This window comes from Telmatherina bonti (assembly GCF_933228915.1).
Source record: "Telmatherina bonti genome assembly, chromosome: 4".
In the NCBI taxonomy this organism is placed as follows: Eukaryota; Metazoa; Chordata; class Actinopteri; order Atheriniformes; family Telmatherinidae; genus Telmatherina; species Telmatherina bonti.
Window position 1 is genome coordinate 8,370,238 of NC_136622.1, and position 23,535 is coordinate 8,393,772.

At 43.7% G+C, this 23,535-nt stretch overlaps 1 protein-coding gene across 1 annotated transcript in view; it reads right to left on the bottom strand.

Annotated features, from left to right (window-relative positions):
- itpr3 (inositol 1,4,5-trisphosphate receptor, type 3) overlaps positions 1-23,535 on the bottom strand; it is a gene marked incomplete at its 5' end in the record, with an annotated part of 114,363 nt that overhangs the window by 37,842 nt on the left and 52,986 nt on the right. The window contains 20 exons of the mRNA XM_079239155.1: positions 1,210-1,375; positions 1,453-1,507; positions 3,257-3,377; positions 3,517-3,725; positions 3,810-3,954; positions 4,596-4,740; positions 6,365-6,616; positions 6,697-6,812; positions 6,982-7,063; positions 8,016-8,135; positions 9,179-9,351; positions 9,446-9,610; positions 10,416-10,557; positions 10,629-10,789; positions 11,963-12,062; positions 12,336-12,478; positions 13,911-13,955; positions 14,145-14,240; positions 14,765-14,911; positions 15,837-15,920. Coding sequence (XP_079095281.1) covers positions 1,210-1,375; positions 1,453-1,507; positions 3,257-3,377; positions 3,517-3,725; positions 3,810-3,954; positions 4,596-4,740; positions 6,365-6,616; positions 6,697-6,812; positions 6,982-7,063; positions 8,016-8,135; positions 9,179-9,351; positions 9,446-9,610; positions 10,416-10,557; positions 10,629-10,789; positions 11,963-12,062; positions 12,336-12,478; positions 13,911-13,955; positions 14,145-14,240; positions 14,765-14,911; positions 15,837-15,920 — 2,667 coding nt within the window. The remainder of the gene's footprint in view (positions 1-1,209; positions 1,376-1,452; positions 1,508-3,256; positions 3,378-3,516; positions 3,726-3,809; positions 3,955-4,595; positions 4,741-6,364; positions 6,617-6,696; positions 6,813-6,981; positions 7,064-8,015; positions 8,136-9,178; positions 9,352-9,445; positions 9,611-10,415; positions 10,558-10,628; positions 10,790-11,962; positions 12,063-12,335; positions 12,479-13,910; positions 13,956-14,144; positions 14,241-14,764; positions 14,912-15,836; positions 15,921-23,535) is intronic.

Sequence of the window (23,535 nt, forward strand, 5' to 3'; positions counted from 1 at the left end):
TTTTTTGCATTTAACTATTGAGGAAATACAAGTTCCAGTTTATAAGTTCATATGTGTCTTGTTTGCTTATTATCAGAATCAGTGTTTGCTACCTTACAATACACATCCTAGTTATATATTCAAAGAGCTCAGGGCCCATACCAGGATAAGGTTATCGGTGGGCTACATATATGTATATATATATATCTATCTATATATATATATATATATATATATATATATATATATATATATATATATATATATATATATGTATATATGCTGTGTTGCAGCAGGAAAACTAAACACTTGCAAGACTGCCGTCTTTGAGGACTGGAGTTGCCCTCTAAAGAATAACTAAAAACAAAAAGTATATTTTGAGCAACAAATTTTATGTTCTTGAATTTTTGTTTGATGAAAATATAGTTTAATAATGTATCATACACTCACTGTCCACCTTTATAGCTTGTTAATACAAATATCTAATCAGCCAATCACATGGCAGCAACTCAGATAAACGACAGCTCTGATCTGGATGATAATCAGATTTATCTGCCGTCACAGAGAGGAGGACTGTGACAGAGGTCAGATGACTGACATCAACAGTAACCTCTGATTATAAAAGGCTTATTACGAACAATTATTTTGAACAAGTTTCTTGACAATGTTGTCATTTAGTTATGTAGACGTGGTGAAGACGACTTGCTGAAGTTCAAAGTGAGCATCAGATTGAGGAAGAAAAAAGATTTCAGGGACTTTATTTTTATTTCAGCTGATCTGCAGAGATTTTCACACCCAAACATCTGGATGGTTTCCAGAGAAGGTCTAAAGAAGAGAAAATATCCAGCAAGCAGCAGCTGTCTGGACCCAGTCTGTCTTTCTGATGTCAGAGGAGAATGGACAGACTGGTTGGAGATGATGGAAAGACAACAGGAAGTCCAGTAAGCACTGGTTCCATCCAACATCTGAATACACAACATGTCCAACCTGGATCAGATGGACTCCAGCAGGTTCAGGTTCCCAAACTCTTTTTCCCAGTTCAATAAAAAAAAAAAATCTGCATTTTTATAATAAATAAATAAAACATGTAGATCTGTGTTTTATTTTTCTCTTAAACTTCTTTTTCTTCTCTTCCGGTTGCAGCTTCCTCACTTTCTCTGAGGCACTTCAAAAATTAATCTAATTTCAGTTCACTGTGGGTGATTATGATTGGAAATCAGGTATTTTTACCTGTTTGAAGGTGTGCAGCACTTCCTGGCGCTGGCTGAAGTGTCTGAAGAGCAGCTGCAGCGCGCCAGACACCAGAGGAGGGTAGTCGTGCATGGTGAGGTGGATCAGAACCCGTAGGAACATTCGACCGCCTTCATCATCCACCTCCAGGATGCTGTTCCCCTTCCTGCATGCAGACACACAGCACTTGAAACACGTCCTCACCTTTACCTGTGGCCAGGTGAATGTGGCTTCTGTACGTACCCGACTCCAAACATGGCCTCTGCCTGCTCTCCAATCTGCTGCAGGTTGATGTTGGCTGAGGAGGGACAAAAAGGTTCAAAACTGACCAACAGAATCTCCATTTCTTCTGTAAAGTCTCTGAGTTTCTGTTGGTTCTACCTGCCGTTTCGGCGCTGACTGGGACGTCTGGCAGCAGTTGGAAAAGTAACAACGGGCAAGTTTGTCAAACATGCAGAAAAAGTTTTTCCCTTATTCAATCACATTTGTGTCAAATCTATAGTTTTATGTGACCAGCAGATTTCTGCTGGACGTAAAAACCAAACTAAGAGTGGCAGACACGCTGAGGCATCCTGCTACAGAAACACCAGGAGCAACATGTACGATGAAACCAAGCAGCAACCACCGGCAGTAAAAAGTGAAGCCAATGTGGAAGTACATAAAATTGCAGTACCCCCTTCATCCACTAGGGGCTGCAAAACAGAGCGAATCCCCATAGACTCCCATGTTTAAAAGACCAACATCACAACAGAAATAAACATGTTTACAGCCTGGTACAAAGGTCAGGTTTACCTTCATGACAACTGTCGGGGAGTGAATTTTTTTCTAACTCGCCCGTTTAAAAGTAATTTAATCTTGAAGTTCAGCATATTTAGGGGCGTGTCCTTTTGATTGACAGGTACCCGATCTCCCGCTGCAAGTAAGAAGAATGTAGAACAACCACGGTTTTTAGCTGGTTAACAACGTGACTTAGCTTTAGCCCGCTTACCTCCGTTAGCTGGTTAGCTCCTGTTATCTCCGTGTTAGCTCGGTTAGCTCTTAGCTACAGAAAGCTCGGAGTTAGCTTGATGTCAATCATCCACAATGACTCTCACAGGCCCCCCCTCAGCTCCACCTCATTGCCCATATTTGTACACACCCATGTCCCTGCCAAGATGGCGATGGTAGGAACCGCCCACCGAGCTTCAATTCAGCTCTTTAGAAACATACAGGTGACGTCACGGTGGCTACGTCCATCTTTTTACATACAGTCTACGGATAAAACAGCCTGTCAACTGCAACACAAGCTATGACGTCGATGGAAAACTCAAAGACAGGCTTGCTGAACACAAACCACCATCCAGACAGAACACGAAGAACAACGAAGCCGTTGCATAATCTGTGTAAATGGAAAAGGTCACAATGATCCAAATGCTTTAAAGGTTGAGGAGACTTAAAGACGTCCTAAAATAGGAAACTTTTTCGATCGTACAGCAACAACATACCCTGGACTCCATCTGGCATAAAATTCTCTCCTTTTCTACACTTTTTTTTTCTTTAGAGAAACTCGGATCTTATGAACATGTGAGGTTGAACAAAGCTGCATTATTTTTCATTGACAGAATTAATTTATTCATTCATTCATTATCTGAACCGTTTAATCTGATAAAGGGTCGCTGGAGAGCTGGAGCCTATCACAGCAGCCTTCAGGTGAGAGGTAGGGTACATCCTGGACGGGTCACCAGTCCATCGCAAGGCCATTTACAGAATTATTTATTTACATTCCACTTTCAGGGCTTCTGCTATACGGAAATGGTCGTGGCGCAGTGCTACGGCAACACAACAAAATACCAGAGAAGTTTCGACATTCCGGATTTAGAGTATTATGACTTTATGTCCTCAAGTTCTGAGGAACAGAGGTGACTGATGAGAACCATGATGGCAAACATAACAATCCAAAAATGTCCTCAACTTTAGCTGCACCTTATTGGTGACAGAGAATAAAAGACTTGTTGGCTGTTTGCTGGCCAGTCAGAAGCAGCAGAGGAGTGCTGTATGGAAAATATACCTGCTTGCTCCATATTTGTGGTGGCATCAGCGTCGGCCATCGGATAAACCTCCACAAACTCCTTCTTAAAGATGGACAGCAGGAAGGAGAGGCGATAGTCCATACGAACATTCAGGATGAACTGATGAAGAGGAGAATGAAGGTCAGTGATTTCTGAGGTGGACAACAGCTGAAGTGTTTTGGTCAAATTTTGGACCAGCAGGAATCAAGTTCTGTTATTTATCCTCCAACAATAAACATGACTCTGCCTCACATCTTACCTGTAGTATCTCCAGAATCTTCAGTTTGGTATCCATCACTGTCAGGTCCATCTTGTCAATACTGTCTTTAGTAACCCTCTGTCCGTCAAGCCCCGCCCCCAATCCCGCAGCTCTCGCACCTGTACCCCCAAATAAGGACGGTTTCCTGCTGAGGACCATGGTGGACATCATCTGACCCATCCCATGTATCGAGCGCTTCACATTCTTCCCTTTAAATATAAGTAGAAATAAGAGATGTGTAAGTTATTAATCTGAAACATGAAGAAAAACAAGGAAAGCAGAACAGGAAGCACCTGATCCGTCATCTTGGAATACGATTCCTGCATGTCCAGGATTGGGTCTGCAGTCAATGATGCCCAGCAGAGTTCTGGTGAGTCTGAGCAGCTCAAAGAAACTGTAGAAACCAAAGTAGATCAGGTGTCTGGCCAGACTCACCACCTGCAGGACAGAGGCAGACGTTTATGAGGTAGCGCACACGTTTCAGTCTAAAGTATTTCCACAGCAGGGAGGTCACTTCTTCTGTCTTTATTCTCTGACTCATTAGATCTGCCTTCAGTTTGTATGATAAGGTCTACACACGTGTGCACATATGTACATTTAAATGAACTTCTAGATGTGGAAAAGTTACTCTGACAATAATATGACATCCTGGAAATTTAGATATTTGGGATTAAATGTTTGGTCCTTTTGTAAACTCACATTGATCCCAAAGTTGTGATGCACATATACACGTAAATGTGTAAAATTATTTAAGATTTTTTTATTATTATAAAGTCCCAGTCAATGTGCTGATGAATGAATTACATAATACAAAAGCACGAAGTGTAAATCTTGTATAGAAGGATGGTTGATTTAAAATTTGTGACTGACATTTAATATCAGTGATGCTACCAGAAATCTTTCAACCGATTCGAGATGACATGGTTTCAATCAGATCTCTGCAATCCACTGAAGGTTAAATCTATAAAAATGTTGCATGATTTATAGGTCATTAGGCAGTGTCTTAACCGGTTCTGCTGACTGGAGATCAGATTGTGCTGAACTGAAATGACCCCTGCTGTAACAGCGAGCAAGCTGACCTCGTATGTGAGTTTATTTTTCTCCTCGTTGTGGAATGGCACTTCATCATTCAGGACGTTGTTGAGATATTCCTCCATGAACGCCATCGTGTTGGCAAAACGGTTTTTCTTGTTGTCTCTGCTGTCGTCCATGTTGGAGTCGTAACTGAGGATGAAAAAAAACAGATGGAACCATCAGTTCAGCTCAGCTAATGTATGAACTAAAACAATATGCAGACGATGCTGTTCTTTTTTATCAACATTGCTTCATTGAATAAATTAAAACAAACTGTTTACAGTTTGGAGGCAGAAACATCTTAATCGTTCACAACTTACAGCAAGAAGAAGAGTGGACACACTTTCTATAAAATCCAGTGGTAGAATGTGTCCAAACTTGTGACTGGTAATGTAAGTAAAATTGGTTAGAGAGATGAAAGCATCTGGAGAGCTCCTCTGTTTGGGGAAATGATTGTTTTAGCCCAGGAGGTGGTTGCTGGCTACTCTTGTTCCAGTACACAGTGGGTAGGCCGTATTTACCTGGTTTAGCTTTGGTCAGGTACACATAATATTAACTCATTAGTGAGTCCTCAGTATCAGCTTGTTTCAACCTCTATAACAACACTACACAACCTGCTCCTTGGTTTGTGGCCCGGTCCAGCATCCACCAGTCATAAAGAAACTTAAAATGCCTGAACAGGGACTTGAACCCTGGACCCTCAGATTAAAAGTCTGATGCTCTACCGACTGAGCTACCCAGGCTCTGAGCAAGCTTATCCTAACTCGTGTCAACACGTCACGTTTCTTTTTCATTACAATTTAGTACCAGTTCTAAAATGGGCTGGATTTGTGCGTAATCCCTGTGATGTCAATGTTGTGCACAACAAGGTTTGCAGGAAGCTGACTGTAAATCATATCCATTTGTTGGAACCACTTCCAGTCTCGTCTGTTTGACCCACTCCGACTATCGGCAGGTCAAGGACTTTTGAGGTTTATCAGCTTGACTCGACACTGCTGAGTCAGCTTGTTTACACAAATTGCGAGATATCACTGACCCTGACCTATGTTGACCCCTGGCTAATAGCTCCCTGACCCTGACCTATGTTGACCCCTGGCTAATGCTGGTGGTAGTATTGAAGAAATCCTCCTCCAGCAGATATAAAGAAGGTTATTCGCCTGAACAAGGACTTGAACCCTGGGCCCTCAGATTAAAAGTCTGATGCAGATATAAAGAAGGTTATTTGCCTGAACAGGGACTTGAACCCTGGGCCCTCAGATTAAAAGTCTGATGCTCTACCAACTGAGCTACCCAGGCTCCATAAATGTACAATATTGCCGCATATCTATCTCTGACTATGGCAACCTACCTATTACACATTTACACCCAATTTACACACTAAGCCAGTAAACCTGCACTGGTTTAGTGTCCCTGTTTCCAGCCAACAGTGACTTTCAGTGACTTGATCGTTTTCAATAGATCGTTTAATTTTTTTAATATTTCATATTCATTGCTGCATCACGAATAACATGCAGATATAGTTAAACTTATACCTCATAATTTAAAAGCTCATAGTTTTATATAAAGGTACAGTCAGAGAAGTCAAAGTCATAGACAACTTTGTTTTTACCTTCAAGCTAATTTACTGCGACATTCATGTTCAACCACCTTTAAAGCCAACAGTTAAAAAGCATACAACACAAATCCTTGTCTGCTGGTGGAGGTTTTATCTGCGCATTTCCACTCATTCAGATCATTCTACGGAAACATGACTGCAGTAATAAAATCTACCAACTCTTTGATGGTGATTGACGTAGGGATCTCGGTCCACAGGCGGGCAAACTTCACAGGGGTCACCAGCTCCTGAGGGTCCCGGTCTACATGGGCATGAAGCATGAGGCGGCAGAAAGAGGCCCGCAGGTCAAAGGGCAGTGTCTCGTCCATCATGCAGAGAAAGATGAGCTCCACGTCCAGCTGCTTGGAGATCTCATCTATGGCCAGGTACTGACGGTCCAAACACATGCGGGCGAAGAGCTTCAGCTGGTACCTGAGGATGTCCACAGAGACAGTAAAGCTCTGCTGGATGGTCATGTGATTTCTAGGAATAAGTGCCGTGTGTGGGCTTGCCTGTAGTAGGTGAGGACATTCTCGTCATGAGCGTTTCCTTGTCTGGCCTCCTGAGCCAGCTGTCTGATGCTCTTTTCCTGCCTCTCATTGGTCTTGTCTATCCACATCAGCCACACCTGAAACAAAAGACATGGAACACAAACATGGAAATGGAAAATATAGTTTCCCGATCCTGTGGAGTTGTTTTTACAGAAAAAAACTGGACAAATGACGGAAAAAGATGTCAAATATCCAGCTCTATGTCCAAAGAGAAGACTGTTTCACATCATGGCAAGTCAGACCCACCTCGTCTTCGTCTCCATACTCCTCCATCCCCATGTATTCTCCCTGACTGGCAACAGGGTGCGCCTCTTTAGGCATGCGCCGCCTGAAGGCAACACAAACAATAATTTAAGTGTTAAAAAAACCTCCAAGAGTAAATGGAAAAGTGTGATCCACTCAGAGTGCTGCCCCCTGCTGGTCACCAACACCTCACAGGCACATTTAGTCAAGATGTGGCCCAGGAGGCCAAAATTGGCACCAGAGGGTCCAACCCGGCTGTAGGCTGAATTTGGTAAGTATGAAAATAACAATGAAGATTGATATAAATTCTAATTTATATCCAATTTGGTAAGTGGCCTTTCTGTGTGGAGTTTGCATGTTCTCCCTGTATGCGTGGGTTCTCTCCGGGTACTCCGGCTTCCTCCCGCTGTCCAAAGACATGCATGTTAGGTTGATTGGTTACTCTAATTTGCCCATAGGCGTGAGTGTGAGCTTGAGTGGTTGTTTGTCTCAATGTGGCTCTGCGATGGACTGGCGAGCTGTCCAGGGTGTACCCTGCCTTTCGCCCAAAGCCAGCTGTGATAGGCTCCAACTTCCCCGCGACCCTGAATTGGATTAGGTGGTTTAGAAAATGAATGAATGAATAAATTAATAAATTCTAATCTGACCATGTTTCATGTATACCATGTGAAACTTACCAAGGCAGGGAGGGGTAACTTTTTCTATCTTTTAGACTTAAAATATGTGACTTCAGCTTGGTGAAGTCTCCAAAAAGTCTCCAATATCACCAGAAAAAAAAACTTTTTGATTGTTGTTTTTTCTTTAAACAGTTGCACGAGGGAACTGAAAACTTGCTAAATACAGTCGCCAAAAGTTGATGAGTTATTAGCAGAGCTGGTGTGTGCCACAGCGTACTTGGTGAACCAGGAAATTGTACAATGACTAACGTTCCACATTCTGTCATTAAATGTGTTCATACCTCTGTGGTTAATTAATCATTATTAACATGTTAAAGTCCCATCTGTAATATTATTATAAATAGTAAATTTTCAACTCACTCAGTCTTAATGAGGATGTCTTGATTTTTGGGATCCAGCACACATTTACAGATCAGCTCCTGAGTGACGGGGATGGCCACGTTATTGGACACACACAGGTCTGATAGGTAGTCCAGAAACCTGCAAACACACACAAACAGACACTGGAAATTCAGACACCGATACAAATTAAAACATTTTACACCAAAATCACATACTTCCAAGGCTCCATCATAGGATCAATCCCCTTCCCTCCAATTGCTGCATGTGGGATCTATTGTTAGGAGTTTCATTTCACTGTTTGCAGATGACATTCAGGTCTACCTACGTGTTAAATCAGAGAGTAAAAATCCATGATGACTATCCCAGTTTGAACCAATCAGACTGTATTTAAAATGGGCTTTTTGTACAATTTGAACTCAAAATGTTTTGTGGACATAAAAAGTCAGAAAGATTTTATTTGTATCATTTCTCTGTCTCAGATCTGATCAGAGTCAGTAGTATAAACTAAACTAATGAAGCCCTGTCAGTGCAGAAAAACTAAAGACACTGGGAACATGGCCCCCAGTGCTCCAGTGGCTATGGGCACCGATGTTGCCTTCTCTTTCCAGTTCTTCACTGAGTCCCTGGTATTTCTCCAGTTTCTCATATTCCTTTTTCCTGATATTTCCATCACTGGGGATAAATACATTCACCTCAATGGCTTTCCTCTGCTGCTTATCCAGGATCACTATGTTGGTTGGTTGGTCACCACCATTTTGCCAGACTGTATTTAAAAGTCCCACAGGATATGAGCCCTGTCATTCTTCATCACTGTTGGAGGTTTCTCCCATTGGACCTTATGGGTCTCCATATTCTGGCAATATATATTTATTTTTGCTGACGCAGTGCTGATAAGTTAATCAAGATTAATCACATTGTTACACACAAAATTAAATGATGATTCAAAAGTAGTATATTGCAAACATTAAAAAGTGACTACATGAAAAAGTTTCACAGACTCTAGTTTTGTTAACACTTTAAAAACAAAAAAACAACCAAGGTTTGTCTGCCGCATCTCTTTCCACAGCCACAGCTGCTAAAACATTTATTGTAAATCTCAACTTGAAACTTAATCCAATAAAATAAAATATGTCAGTCAAAAAATGGTAAAAACTTCTGGGTCTGTTTGTCCCTCCAGGTACCTGGGCTCGCGGTTCTTACGGACCAGGCTGACGAACGTCTCCACCTCGGTCTTAGTGATGTGTTTCTCCAGCAGTTTGCGGTTATTGTGCAGCAGAGCAGTGATGGTGTCCTCAGCCAAGATGTCGTAACCGATCTGACTCTGCATGACGCCAAACTGCTTCGCTATGTGCTCCTGGAAAGTTGGAAAGAACATTGCCATGACGATAGAAACAAGAGAACACAGCTGGGTGCTGTGTGCTCGAGGCAGCTACCATGATCATCTTCACCTGGTTCTTGCGGTAGTCTTCCTGCGAGTGGCGGAGGACTCGGTAGCAGAGGCGGAACATGTACTGGTATGGAGAGTTCTTCTGGTCGGCCAGCTCCTCCAGACGCAGCAGAGGACCCTCACCTCCATCCCGCTCCTTAAAGGGCGCCTTCAGGATGCCAAATATCTGGACAAACAGAGCATCAATTACATCCTGACCAATCAGAGCCAGTCTCACTTTGTAAGTGGAAGTTCAGAGCCTGTTACTGATTTTATTGATGGTTTCTCCTAATGGGAACATCCTCATCTGAACTGGTTACCCGTTAAACTTCTTTCGTCTCTCTCATTTTTTGGTCGATGTGTCTGTGTATGCTTCATTTTTCTCTTTTCAAGGTAATTATTCATCTTTTCTTGCTCTTTTGCATCTGTTTGTCTTTTGGTTAATAGCTTATTCATGTGATTCAGTTTGCACCTAAATTTAAATGACTAATCTTTTTTTTGTTTGGTCATTTGCAAGCCATAGTGTGAATCCTCAAGAACACTGCAAACAAGTCCACCATGACTCTGAATGACCACCTGGGAAAAGTTAATCCAAGTCTTTATCAGTGGAGACTGTGAACTAAAGAAGCCACTAACAAGGAAGATGAAGAACACTTTTTTTTAAATTTGGTCTTTGCTTTGAATCTTTACAGGACAGCGTTGTGTCATCATGTTAGATGACATATGGAGTTCTGCATGGCGCCATGTTCGGCTACCTACTGTTTATCATCTACATGTTTCCACACGTTAGAATCATGGAAACAAATCAAATATCTGATCATAATTATGCTGACAAAGCTCAGCTCTATATTACTGTTTCATCAGGGGACTCTGGCCCCAGACAAAGCTTAACTTTGGGACTCAAATCCATACATGGGTGTTTCAGACTTTCTATGCACCAAATGATTTATCTCAAAATGTTTCAGTGGTTCTGGTATGAGGCATGATCTGACCTGTTTCAGGATGTTCTGCTCCCTCATCAGTTTCTGCCTCTCTCGGTTGGCTTTAGTCATGGCCACGTCCAGCACCGGCTGGCCGCTGTTCAGCACATCAGCCACAAAGAACACCACATCCTCCAGCAGCTTGATGGCAAACCTGACAAACACAAACATGAGTGGGTGTGGGCTCCTGCTTCTCGGCATGTTCCGAGTGTCACAACGTTGTACCTCCGGTCATTCTGGCTGATGAAGCCCCTGTTGAACTGGTCCACCACAGTACTCAGCATGGCGCTGGCATCGTTGGCGAAGTCCAGATCTCTGATCTCCATCACAGGAACTGAGACAATGGCAAACGCCTCCTTGTCTTCTTTAGTGGGACACGTCCCCAGCTGCAGGACGAACACAACCAACGTGTCAAGCAGGAAGTACATCAGTCTAACTTTGTTTAAAAGTGACTGAATCTTTTTCGGTTTTGGCTGCTCTGACTTGGATTGAATGATTTTTACAGAATATGTTTGCACACACGAGGAAGCAGCAACGATAATATGAAGCATAACAAAATAACGAGGAGAAACACCAAGCACTGGCATCCAAACCAAATCGTATGTTACCATTGCAGTTTTGTGGTGGGAAGTTTTATTCCAGCTTAAATAAACTCTGCTTATGTATCTCAGATGACTCCACTTTTGTTTAAAAAGAATCACAAAAGTCCTGTTGGTTTCCATGGAGATGAAGGAGGTTTTAAAATGAAGTATTCTGTCTTTCTATCATAAACTATGTTGCGCTTCACTGTTTCATACCAGTTGCCACATTGGGAATCCAAAGTGTATTACTGGAGAATTTGTGACATCAGCAAACATCAAATCTTTATCCTCTGAATCGAGGAGATGTTGTAGCCTGATTCAACTTGTGATTTACATCCTGTGTTACTGAAGCTTCTTCAGTTTGGTTTGTCTGACTTCCCTGCACTTTTACTTCATTGTCAGTCTCTTATTTAACAAGTTTCTGATGCTACTTTTCTAAAATTCATTTCTTTCAACTATGACAGTTTAATCCCTGCATGTTTTTTTCCTCTCAATGATGGTGATGAAACACCTTTATTTATTTATTTATTTATGTGTTATGTGTTAAAAAAATAAGTCGAAACTTCAAAACCCTGAGGTAGCTGATCAATAAGCTGATGATGATCATTGGGTGATCATATATAATAACTGGTGAACATTTCAGACAGTTTTCCAGTCACAAGTTTATTCATTTTCCAAATCGCTTTGTCTGATGAAGGGTGTCAGGGAAGCTGGAGTCTATCCCAGCAATCATTGGGCGAGAGGCAGGGTACACCCTGGACAGCCGGTCCATCATAGGGAGACAAACAATCACTCACACTCCCACTCACAATTTAGAGTAACCAGTAAACCTAACATGCATGGCTTTGGACAGTGGGAGGAAGCTGGATAACCCGGAGAGACCCCACGCATACACAGGGAGATGCAAACTCCAATACACTACCGTGCAGTCGTATTTTAATACCCTGGAAGATAATATATGTAAGCTGTGACCCTCACCATGAGTCTGATTGGTCGCTCCTCATCAATGTCAATGGGAACGTTGGTGCTCTGGATCCACGTGTTGGTGCAAAGATGCCTCAGTCGCACGTACGAGTTCCTGAAAGACCCAAGAAGCGAAGAAAAATGATCTTCTGTGATCAATCAGAGTGAGTGATATCGGCGACAGACACAAGGCAGATTTAACTCAACAAATAATTTGAAAACAGACTGATAGAGGTTCTCCTTATCTCACTGGCCCGGTTTACTCATTTCTTTGGTTTTGGTGAAACCTCCAGACTGCAGGTTTAATGCTGGTTACAATCAAGCTTCAAACATTCCTTTTAGATAAGTCTGAGACAGTTGGGTCTGGCTTGGTGACCCTTTTGCCTACCGTGGCACGAAAGAGTCGGTTTTCTGCAGTGTGGTTGGGTCGAGTTCGAACAGCGAGGCAATGTCGTTGCCATGAGGCACCACCACCAGCTTGTACTTGATCCTTTCACCATGGGACCGCTTGTTACTACGACTACCATCCATCTACAGGGAGGTCAGAGGAAGTGAAACAGTTAAAAAATTACACAACACCAGAGGTAGTAGCATAGCCAAAAACAAGTAAACACAGCATTCCTTCAAAATAACGTTAGTAAGGTAAAAAGTAAAAAGTAGTTATCTAAAAAAAAAATACTCAAGTTACACTAAAACATTATTTGATGATAACTCAAGTAATGACTGACTGTTTGGTTGGAACATCTAATTCTTTTTCAGAAATTCTGTAAACAGACAGAGGAGTTATCAAATTTACATCACAATTCATCATTTGCAATAGTTGTTAGCAAATGTTGATTCATTCTTTCATAGAAAATATACAGTAATCTGATTATCTTATGGCAGCTAATGCTAATTCATTCCTCTATAGAAGTGAAGTAGTCTGATCAGCTAATGGTAGCTAATGCTAATTCATTCTTCTATAGAGGTGTAAAGTAGTCTGATTAGCTTATGACAGCAAATGCTAATTTATTCCTTCATAGAAAATATGGTTTAATTAGCTTATGGCAGCTAACGCTAATTCATTCCTCTACAGAAGTGTAAAGTAATCTGATTAGCTAATGGCAGCTAATGCTAATTCATTGTTTTACAGAAGTGTAAAGTAGTCTGATTAGCTTATGATAGCAAATGCTAATTCATTCCTTCTTAGAAAATATGGTTTAATTAGCTTATGGCAGCTAATGCTAATTCATTCCTCTATAGAAGTGTAAAGTGGTCTATTTAGTTTATGCAGTATGATTAAAAATAATCATATTTCCTGATCTGGATCTGAACTTTTCAGTGAAGTGACATTAGCTCCAGAGGACCTTTTCTTGACGTTATGGAACTCTGACAATGACAATCATGCTTATGACAGTGCCCTGAAGAATAACGTCTCTCCACTCACACGTGGACATTAAAATGAGTGAGAACAAACTAAATGATTTGGAAAAATATCAGGTTACTTAAAAATTCATGCTAAATTTAACCAGTTAGTCAGTGCACCTTTATCAATAAGATCTGTGGTCATGTGACATGGTCTGCCAGCATGGTTTGTGTTGGTTATGCCTATATTTGATAAGTGAAACTGGCAGCATCTCGCTGGCAAAAAGAAGCAAATCTGAAAGGATAAAAGACTTTTATTTATTTATTTATTTTACTTAAGTAAATATAATTTGTAATTCATCACTACCCACTTCTGCACACCACTGAAATTAAATTGGTGCATTTTTATTGTTCTTCTTACCATGCCAATTTCTTCTGATTTAGATTTGTAAACTGACTGTTTTTTCAGAAACCTAAACACGAATCTCCGAGGATCTCTGTTTCTTGGAATTTAATATGTCCAACGGAGATTGAGAAAACAAATACTTCTTTATGTCAGACATCTAAAACCTTTCATCTACTGTGACGTCGCAGCAACAGCAATCTGGAAGCAACTCACCGAGGAGGACAGCTCTGCATTGTCTCCTTTATAACCCGGATTCTCCTGCAACAACAAGACACCTGATGAGTCCCAGGTAAACTGCGTTTGTCGGCGTAGAAAACACACAGTGAGAACATTTCCATCATTAGGTGGAAAACTGGCCGCTGCTGAGAGAAACCAGCCGAAAAACTGCCAACATAAACAACTACACACAACTTTACTCCAGTCACTCTGCACGGTTGCCACGGTTACCTCAGCAGCCAGGTAGTTCCCCGTGGCCAGGTGTTTGAATCTGTAGAGGCTGTTCCAGTGCCCCGCCCCCCCACGGCACGGGTCGTGATGGACAACCTGATGGACCAACCAGCACACAGCGTTCAGAGGCAACTCGCTCACTGTGTGTGTGTGTGTGTGTGTGTGTGTGTGTGTTTATACATGCGTATCTTCTGACTGTTTGTGTTGTGTTTGTGGGATTTTATGTTTGTGTTGATGTTCATGTTTGTTTGACCTCATACCCTGTTAAAAACAAAGTTTACTACAAGATTTGAAGTTTGAACCTTAAAGTTCAAGAAATCAAAGACATCAAACAGTCAAAAAAATGAAAAGATTATTTCTTAATATTTATTGTGATTTAATTAAAGTCAATAAAAATTAAGCTTTTAGTTTTGATCAAAGATTTACCTCACAAGTACACAAATCTCCCAAACATGGCATGATGGTTTGTGTTGTTATTCCAGTCTGTGCTTATTTCCATGTTCCTCTTTCTGTCATTTTAAGTGTTAATTCTAAATTTGTTTTGTGATGTTTTAGTAAATATTTGTACTTATATTTATGTTTGAATGTGTGTGTCTGCTGTTGTATGTGTGTGTGAGTACCTCGACCTCCCACAATGCATTGGAGCTGGTTGCAGATGTGGCCGACTGCCTCAGAGTTGTTCGCAGGAAAACATGTAGTTTGCTTTTATACTCGTCGCAGGTCAGAAACTTTTCCTGTTCGGCATGGAACAAACGCACAACGTCCCCCTGACACACACACACACACACACACACACACACACACACGTGCAGTTTCAGCAGCCAATCACAGAGGTTTAAACTCTGCTTTGATAATCTTAACATGATTTTATAACCTGCAGTTTGCGATCATTTCTGACTGACTCAGTAACTATGGCAACATGTTTTACATGTCTTATTATTGTTTCTTCGCAGTAGGGCATAATGGGTACTGGAGTTTCTAAACCAAACTGATGTGACAGAAGAAATCGTTTGTCTCTCTTATCATCTCTCTGTCTCCTCGTGGCTCCGACTCAAAGTGACTGATATTTGGTAAACTAACCTGAACAGCAGGAGCTGGTTAACACAATCCCTAGATCAGGCATGTCCAAAGTCGCTCTTCGAAATTTCAGTGTATCCCTGCTCCAACATACGTGGCTCATATTAAAAGGATCCAGCAGCCAGTGAAGTTCTGCACGATGACTGGTTAATTTGATTCAGTTGTTTTGGAGCAGGAGTACTTGGAAAACCTGCAGGACTGTGGTCCTCTAGGACCGGAGTTGGACTCTCCTGGCCCAGATTAACCCACGAGGTAAACTGAAACATGATGGGTTTTAGGAACGTTTGAAAACAATTGTCCATAACATCTGTGCAGACGTGAAGATGTCTGCTGACAAACAGCATCAGAGTTCAGGAACGAGCGCTGAATCTGAAATGTGACTCTGCTGCTGTGGTTTGCTCCGTAATGCTCGACTTACACTGAGATGAAGGAAAAACGGAATAAAAATCCAAATCTATTTTCTAATCTGAGCATGAGAAATGTAAAATTTGGGTAAATAAGGAACATGGAGTGATTGATCCGTGAACCGGTGTGTTCTATGAGGGCAGATCCTGCAGCTGCTGGGAGGGGGTGTGTGTGTCTGTATGTGTGGGAGGGGTGGGGGTGGATGCTCACTCCTTTCAGGACTTCCTCTCTGTGGTCGCTGAACATCATGAAGAGGTTAATCTTCCAGCTGGTGTTGCAGTTCACAGAGTTCACCTGCAGTGGGAGGAATACACACAAACACACACACACACACACACACACACACACACACACACACACACACCACAGGCTGAGTTAGGACGCTTTCACACACTGGTCACTTCATCAGGTCCACCTTCTACTACCAGGTTGGAGGCCCCTTCTCACCAGAACTGTCTTAATTATTGCTGTCTTAGATTCAATATGTCGGAAATATTCCTCAGAGATTTCACTATGTTGACATAAAGCATCACACAGTTACTGCACGTCTATGATGAGAATCCTCCGTTCCACCTCATCACGATGAGAATCTCCCTTTCCACCTCATGATGAGAATCTCCCGTTCCACCACATCATGATGAGAATCTCTCGTTCCACCTCATCATGATGAGAATCTCCCGTTCCACCACATCATGATGAGAATCTGTCGTTCCACCTCATGATGAGAATCTCCCGTTCCACCTCATCATGATGAGAATCTCTCGTTCCACCTCATCATGATGAGAATCTCCCGTTCCACCACATCATGATGAGAATCTGTCGTTCCACCTCATGATGAGAATCTCCCGTTCCACCTCATCATGATGAGAATCTCTCGTTCCACCTCATCATGATGAGAATCTCCCATTCCACCACATCATGATGAGAATCTGTCGTTCCACCTCATCATGATGAGAATCTCTCGTTCCACCTCATCACCATGAGAATCTCCCGTTCCACCACATCATGATGAGAATCTGTCGTTCCACCTCATCATGATGAGAATCTCCCGTTCCACCTCATCATGATGAGATTCTTCCGTTCCACCACATCATGATGAGAATCTGTCGTTCCACCTCATCATGATGAGAATCTCCCGTTCCACCTCATCATGATGAGAATCTCTCGTTCCACCTCATCATGATGAGAATCTCCCATTCCACCACATCATGATGAGAATCTGTCGTTCCACCTCATCACCATGAGAATCTCCCGTTCCACCACATCATGATGAGAATCTCCCATTCCACCACATCATGATGAGAATCTGTCGTTCCATCTCATCATGATGAGAATCTCTCGTTCCACCTCATCATGATGAGAATCTCCCATTCCACCACATCATGATGAGAATCTCTCATTCCACCTCATCACCATGAGAATCTCCCGTTCCACCTCATCACCATGAGAATCTCCCGTTCCACCTCATCACCATGAGAATCTCCCGTTCCACCTCATCACCATGAGAATCTCCCGTTCCACCTCATCACCATGAGAATCTCCCGTTCCACCTCATCACCATGAGAATCTCCCGTTCCACCTCATCATGATGAGAATCTCCCGTTCCACCACATCACCATGAGAATCTCCCGTTCCACCTCATCACCATGAGAATCTCCCGTTCCACCTCATCACCATGAGATTCTCCCGTTCCACCTCATCACGATGAGAATCTCCCGTTCCACCTCATCACCATGAGAATCTCCCATTCCACCTCATCACGATGAGAATCTCTTGTTCCACCTCATCACCATGAGAATCTCCCGTTCCACCTCATCACCATGAGAATCTCCCGTTCCACCTCATCATGATGAAAATCTCCCGTTCCACCACATCACCATGAGAATCTCCCGTTCCACCTCATCACCATGAGAATCTCTCGTTCCACCTCATCACCATGAGAATCTCCCGTTCCACCTCATCATGATGAAAATCTCCCGTTCCACCACATCACCATGAGAATCTCCCGTTCCACCTCATCACCATGAGAATCTCCCGGTCCACCTCATCACCATGAGAATCTCCCGTTCCACCTCATCATGATGAGAATCTCCCGTTCCACCTCATCACCATGAGAATCTCCCGTTCCACCACATCATGATGAGAATCTCTCGTTCCACCTCATCACCATGAGAATCTCCCGTTCCAGCACATCATGATGAGAATCTCTCGTTCCACCTCATCATGATGAGAATCTCCCGTTCCGCCTCATCACCATGAGAATCTCCCGTTCCACCTCATCACCATGAGAATCTCCCGTTCCACCTCATCATGATGAGAATCTCCCGTTCCACCTCATCACCATGAGAATCTCCCATTCCACCTCATCATGATGAGAATCTCCCGTTCCACCTCATCACCATGAGAATCTCCCGTTCCACCTCATCACCATGAGAATCTCCCGTTCCACCTCATCACCATGAGAATCTCTTGTTCCACCTCATCACCATGAGAATCTCCCGTTCCACCTCATCACCATGAGAATCTCCTGTTCCACCTCATCATGATGAGAATCTCCCGTTCCACCTCATCATGATGAAAATCTCCCGTTCCACCTCATCACCATGAGAATCTCCCGTTCCACCTCATCACCATGAGAATCTCCCGTTCCACCTCATCACCATGAGAATCTCCCGTTCCACCTCATCACCATGAGAATCTCCCGTTCCACCACATCATGATGAGAATCTGTCGTTCCACCTCATGATGAGAATCTCCCGTTCCACCTCATCATGATGAGAATCTCTCGTTCCACCTCATCATGATGAGAATCTCCTGTTCCACCACATCATGATGAGAATCTGTTGTTCCACCTCATCATGATGAGAATCTCCCGTTCCACCTCATCATGATGAGAATCTCTCGTTCCACCTCATCACCATGAGAATCTCCCGTTCCACCACATCATGATGAGAATCTCCCATTCCACCACATCATGATGAGAATCTGTCGTTCCACCTAATCATGATGAGAATCTCTCGTTCCACCTCATCATGATGAGAATCTCCCATTCCACCACATCATGATGAGAATCTCTCATTCCACCTCATCACCATGAGAATCTCCCGTTCCACCTCATCACCATGAGAATCTCCCGTTCCACCTCATCACCATGAGAATCTCCCGTTCCACCTCATCACCATGAGAATCTCCCGTTCCACCTCATCACCATGAGAATCTCCCGTTCCACCTCATCACCATGAGAATCTCCCGTTCCACCTCATCACGATGAGAATCTCCCGTTCCACCTCATCACCATGAGAATCTCCCATTCCACCTCATCATGATGAGAATCTCTCGTTCCACCTCATCACCATGAGAATCTCCCGTTCCACCTCATCATGATGAAAATCTCCCGTTCCACCACATCACCATGAGAATCTCCCGTTCCACCTCATCACCATGAGAATCTCCCGTTCCACCTCATCACCATGAGAATCTCCCGTTCCACCTCATCATGATGAAAATCTCCCGTTCCACCACATCACCATGAGAATCTCCCGTTCCACCTCATCACCATGAGAATCTCCCGGTCCACCTCATCACCATGAGAATCTCCCGTTCCACCTCATCATGATGAGAATCTCCCGTTCCACCTCATCACCATGAGAATCTCCCGTTCCACCACATCATGATGAGAATCTCTCGTTCCACCTCATCACCATGAGAATCTCCCGTTCCAGCACATCATGATGAGAATCTCTCGTTCCACCTCATCATGATGAGAATCTCCAGTTCCGCCTCATCACCATGAGAATCTCCCGTTCCACCTCATCACCATGAGAATCTCCCGTTCCACCTCATCATGATGAGAATCTCCCGTTCCACCTCATCACCATGAGAATCTCCCATTCCACCTCATCATGATGAGAATCTCCCGTTCCACCTCATCACCATGAGAATCTCCCGTTCCACCTCATCACCATGAGAATCTCCCGTTCCACCTCATCACCATGAGAATCTCTTGTTCCACCTCATCACCATGAGAATCTCCCGTTCCACCTCATCACCATGAGAATCTCCTGTTCCACCTCATCATGATGAGAATCTCCCGTTCCACCTCATCATGATGAAAATCTCCCGTTCCACCTCATCACCATGAGAATCTCCCGTTCCACCTCATCACCATGAGAATCTCCCGTTCCACCTCATCACCATGAGAATCTCCCGTTCCACCTCATCACCATGAGAATCTCCCGTTCCACCTCATCACCATGAGAATCTCCCGTTCCACCTCATCACCATGAGAATCTCCCGTTCCACCTCATCACCATGAGAATCTCCCGTTCCACCTCATCACCATGAGAATCTCCCGTTCCACCTCATCATGATGAAAATCTCCCGTTCCACCACATCACCATGAGAATCTCCCGTTCCACCTCATCACCATGAGAATCTCCCGGTCCACCTCATCACCATGAGAATCTCCCGTTCCACCTCATCATGATGAGAATCTCCCGTTCCACCTCATCATGATGAAAATTTCCCGTTCCACCACATCACCATGAGCATCTCCCGTTCCACCTCATCACCATGAGAATCTCCCGTTCCACCTCATCACCATGAGAATCTCCCGTTCCACCTCATCACCATGAGAATCTCCCGTTCCACCACATCATGATGAGAATCTCCCGTTCCACCTCATCATGATGAGAATCTCCCGTTCCACCTCATCATGATGAGAATCTCCCGTTCTACCTCATCATGATGAGAATCTCCCGTTCCACCTCATCACCATCAGAATCTCCCGTTCCACCTCATCATGATGAGAATCTCCCGTTCCACCACATCATGATGAGAATCTCCCGTTCCACCCCATCATGATGAGAATCTCCCGTTCCACCCCATCATGATGAGAATCTCCCGTTCCACCCCATCATGATGAGAATCTCCCGTTCCACCCCATCACCATGAGAATCTCCCGTTCCACCTCATCACCATCAGAATCTCCCGTTCCACCTCATCATGATGAGAATCTCCCGTTCCACCTCATCACCATGAGAATCTCCCGTTCCACCCCATCATGATGAGAATCTCCCGTTCCACCCCATCATGATGAGAATCTCCCGTTCCACCTCATCACCATCAGAATCTCCCGTTCCACCTCATCATGATGAAAATTTCCCGTTCCACCACATCACCATGAGCATCTCCCGTTCCACCTCATCACCATGAGAATCTCCCGTTCCACCTCATCACCATGAGAATCTCCCGTTCCACCACATCATGATGAGAATCTCCCGTTCCACCTCATCATGATGAGAATCTCCCGTTCTACCTCATCATGATGAGAATCTCCCGTTCCACCTCATCACCATCAGAATCTCTCGTTCCACCTCATCATGATGAGAATCTCCCGTTCCACCACATCATGATGAGAATCTCCCGTTCCACCCCATCATGATGAGAATCTCCCGTTCCACCCCATCATGATGAGAATCTCCCGTTCCACCCCATCATGATGAGAATCTCCCGTTCCACCCCATCACCATGAGAATCTCCCGTTCCACCTCATCACCATCAGAATCTCCCGTTCCACCTCATCATGATGAGAATCTCCCGTTCCACCTCATCACCATGAGAATCTCCCGTTCCACCTCATCACCATGAGCATCTCCCGTTCCACCTCATCACCATGAGAATCTCCCGTTCCACCTCATCACCATGAGAATCTCCCGTTCCACCACATCATGATGAGAATCTCCCGTTCCACCTCATCATGATGAGAATCTCCCGTTCCACCTCATCATGATGAGAATCTCCCGTTCTACCTCATCATGATGAGAATCTCCCGTTCCACCTCATCACCATCAGAATCTCCCGTTCCACCTCATCATGATGAGAATCTCCCGTTCCACCACATCATGATGAGAATCTCCCGTTCCACCCCATCATGATGAGAATCTCCCGTTCCACCCCATCATGATGAGAATCTCCCGTTCCACCCCATCACCATGAGAATCTCCCGTTCCACCTCATCACCATCAGAATCTCCCGTTCCACCTCATCATGATGAGAATCTCCCGTTCCACCTCATCACCATGAGAATCTCCCGTTCCACCTCATCATGATGAGAATCTCCCGTTCCACCCCATCATGATGAGAATCTCCTGTTCCACCTCATCATGATGAGAATCTCCCGTTCCACCTCATCACCATCAGAATGTCCCGTTCCACCTCATCATGATGAGAATCTCCTGTTCCACCTCATCACGATGACAATCTCCCGTTCCACCTCATCATGATGAGAATCTCCCGTTCCACCTCATCACCATGAGAATCTCCCGTTCCACCTCATCACGATGACAATCTCCCGTTCCACCTCATCATGATGAGAATCTCCCGTTCCACCTCATCACCATGAGAATCTCCTGTTCCACCTCATCACCATGAGAATCTCCCGTTCCACCACATCATGATGAGAATCTCCCGTTCCACCACATCATGATGAGAATCTCCCGTTCCACCACATCATGATGAGAATCTCCCGTCCCACCTCATCATGATGAGAATCTCCCGTTCCACCACATCATGATGAGAATCTCCCGTTCCGCCTCATCACCATGAGAATCTCCCGTTCCACCTCATCACCATGAGAATCTCCCGTTCCACCACATCATGATGAGAATCTCCCGTTCCACCTCATCACCATGAGAATCTCCCGTTCCACCTCATCACCATGAGAATCTCCCGTTCCACCTCATCACCATGAGAATCTCCCGTTCCACCTCATCACCATGAGAATCTCCCGTTCCACCTCATCACCATGAGAATCTCCCGTTCCACCACATCATGATGAGAATCTCCCGTTCCACCTCATCACCATGAGAATCTCCTGTTCCACCTCATCACCATGAGAATCTCCCGTTCCACCACATCATGATGAGAATCTCCCGTTCCACCACATCATGATGAGAATCTCCCGTTCCACCACATCATGATGAGAATCTGCCGTTCCACCACGTCCCAGAGCTGCTCTGCTGGATGTAGATCTGGTGACTGTGGAGCCGTTGGAGGACAGTGAACTCATCGTCATGGTGGAGATGATGTGAGCTTTGTGACATGGTGCATCATCCTGCTGGAAGTTTCCATTAGAAGATGCTACACTGTGCTCAGAAAGGGATGGACATGGTCAGCAGCAGGACTCAGGTAGACTGTGCTGGTTGAACCATGTCATGCTGGTACTAAAGGAACCAAAATTGACCACAAAGTTGCTGAAATCTCTTTTCTCCCTCATTCTGATGCTCATTTTGAACTTCAGTGAGTCATCTTGATCATGTGTGCATGACAACATGCATGAAGTTGCTGCCATGTGATTGGCTGATTAGATATTAGCGTTAACAAGCAGGTGAACAGGTGGAAATGATGGGGTGGACGGTGAGTGTTTTAACATGATTTCAGCTGCAGTATCTGACTGTGTGATGATTGCATGACCTTGCTTGAGATAAAAATACAAGAGTGAAGATAAGAAGATCATAAAACCCCATAAACTGGGTGTTCCACATTCAGCACCATCTGATCTCCAGTGGAAATAATAACCAATAAACAATAAAAGTACATTACACTATGTTTACATTTTATTAACTTTTAGAAAAAAATTAACCTGAAAGTTTTAGAGATAACTTCGTTAATTTTCAACATCTGGCCTTAGTTTATCATTTAAACGTACATTTTACAATGCATCTATAGAATCAGATAATTACATCATAATTAATTCATCACATTCGATCATTTTCAAGATTTAATGTGTAAGTTTCATTTTTCATGTTTAAATGCAAAACAATTCCAAGGCAGGAGGATCATTTTGCATCTTGGGGTGGGAAGGATCCCACACATGTGGAAATGTGCACGCATGTGCGTGTAAAATAAC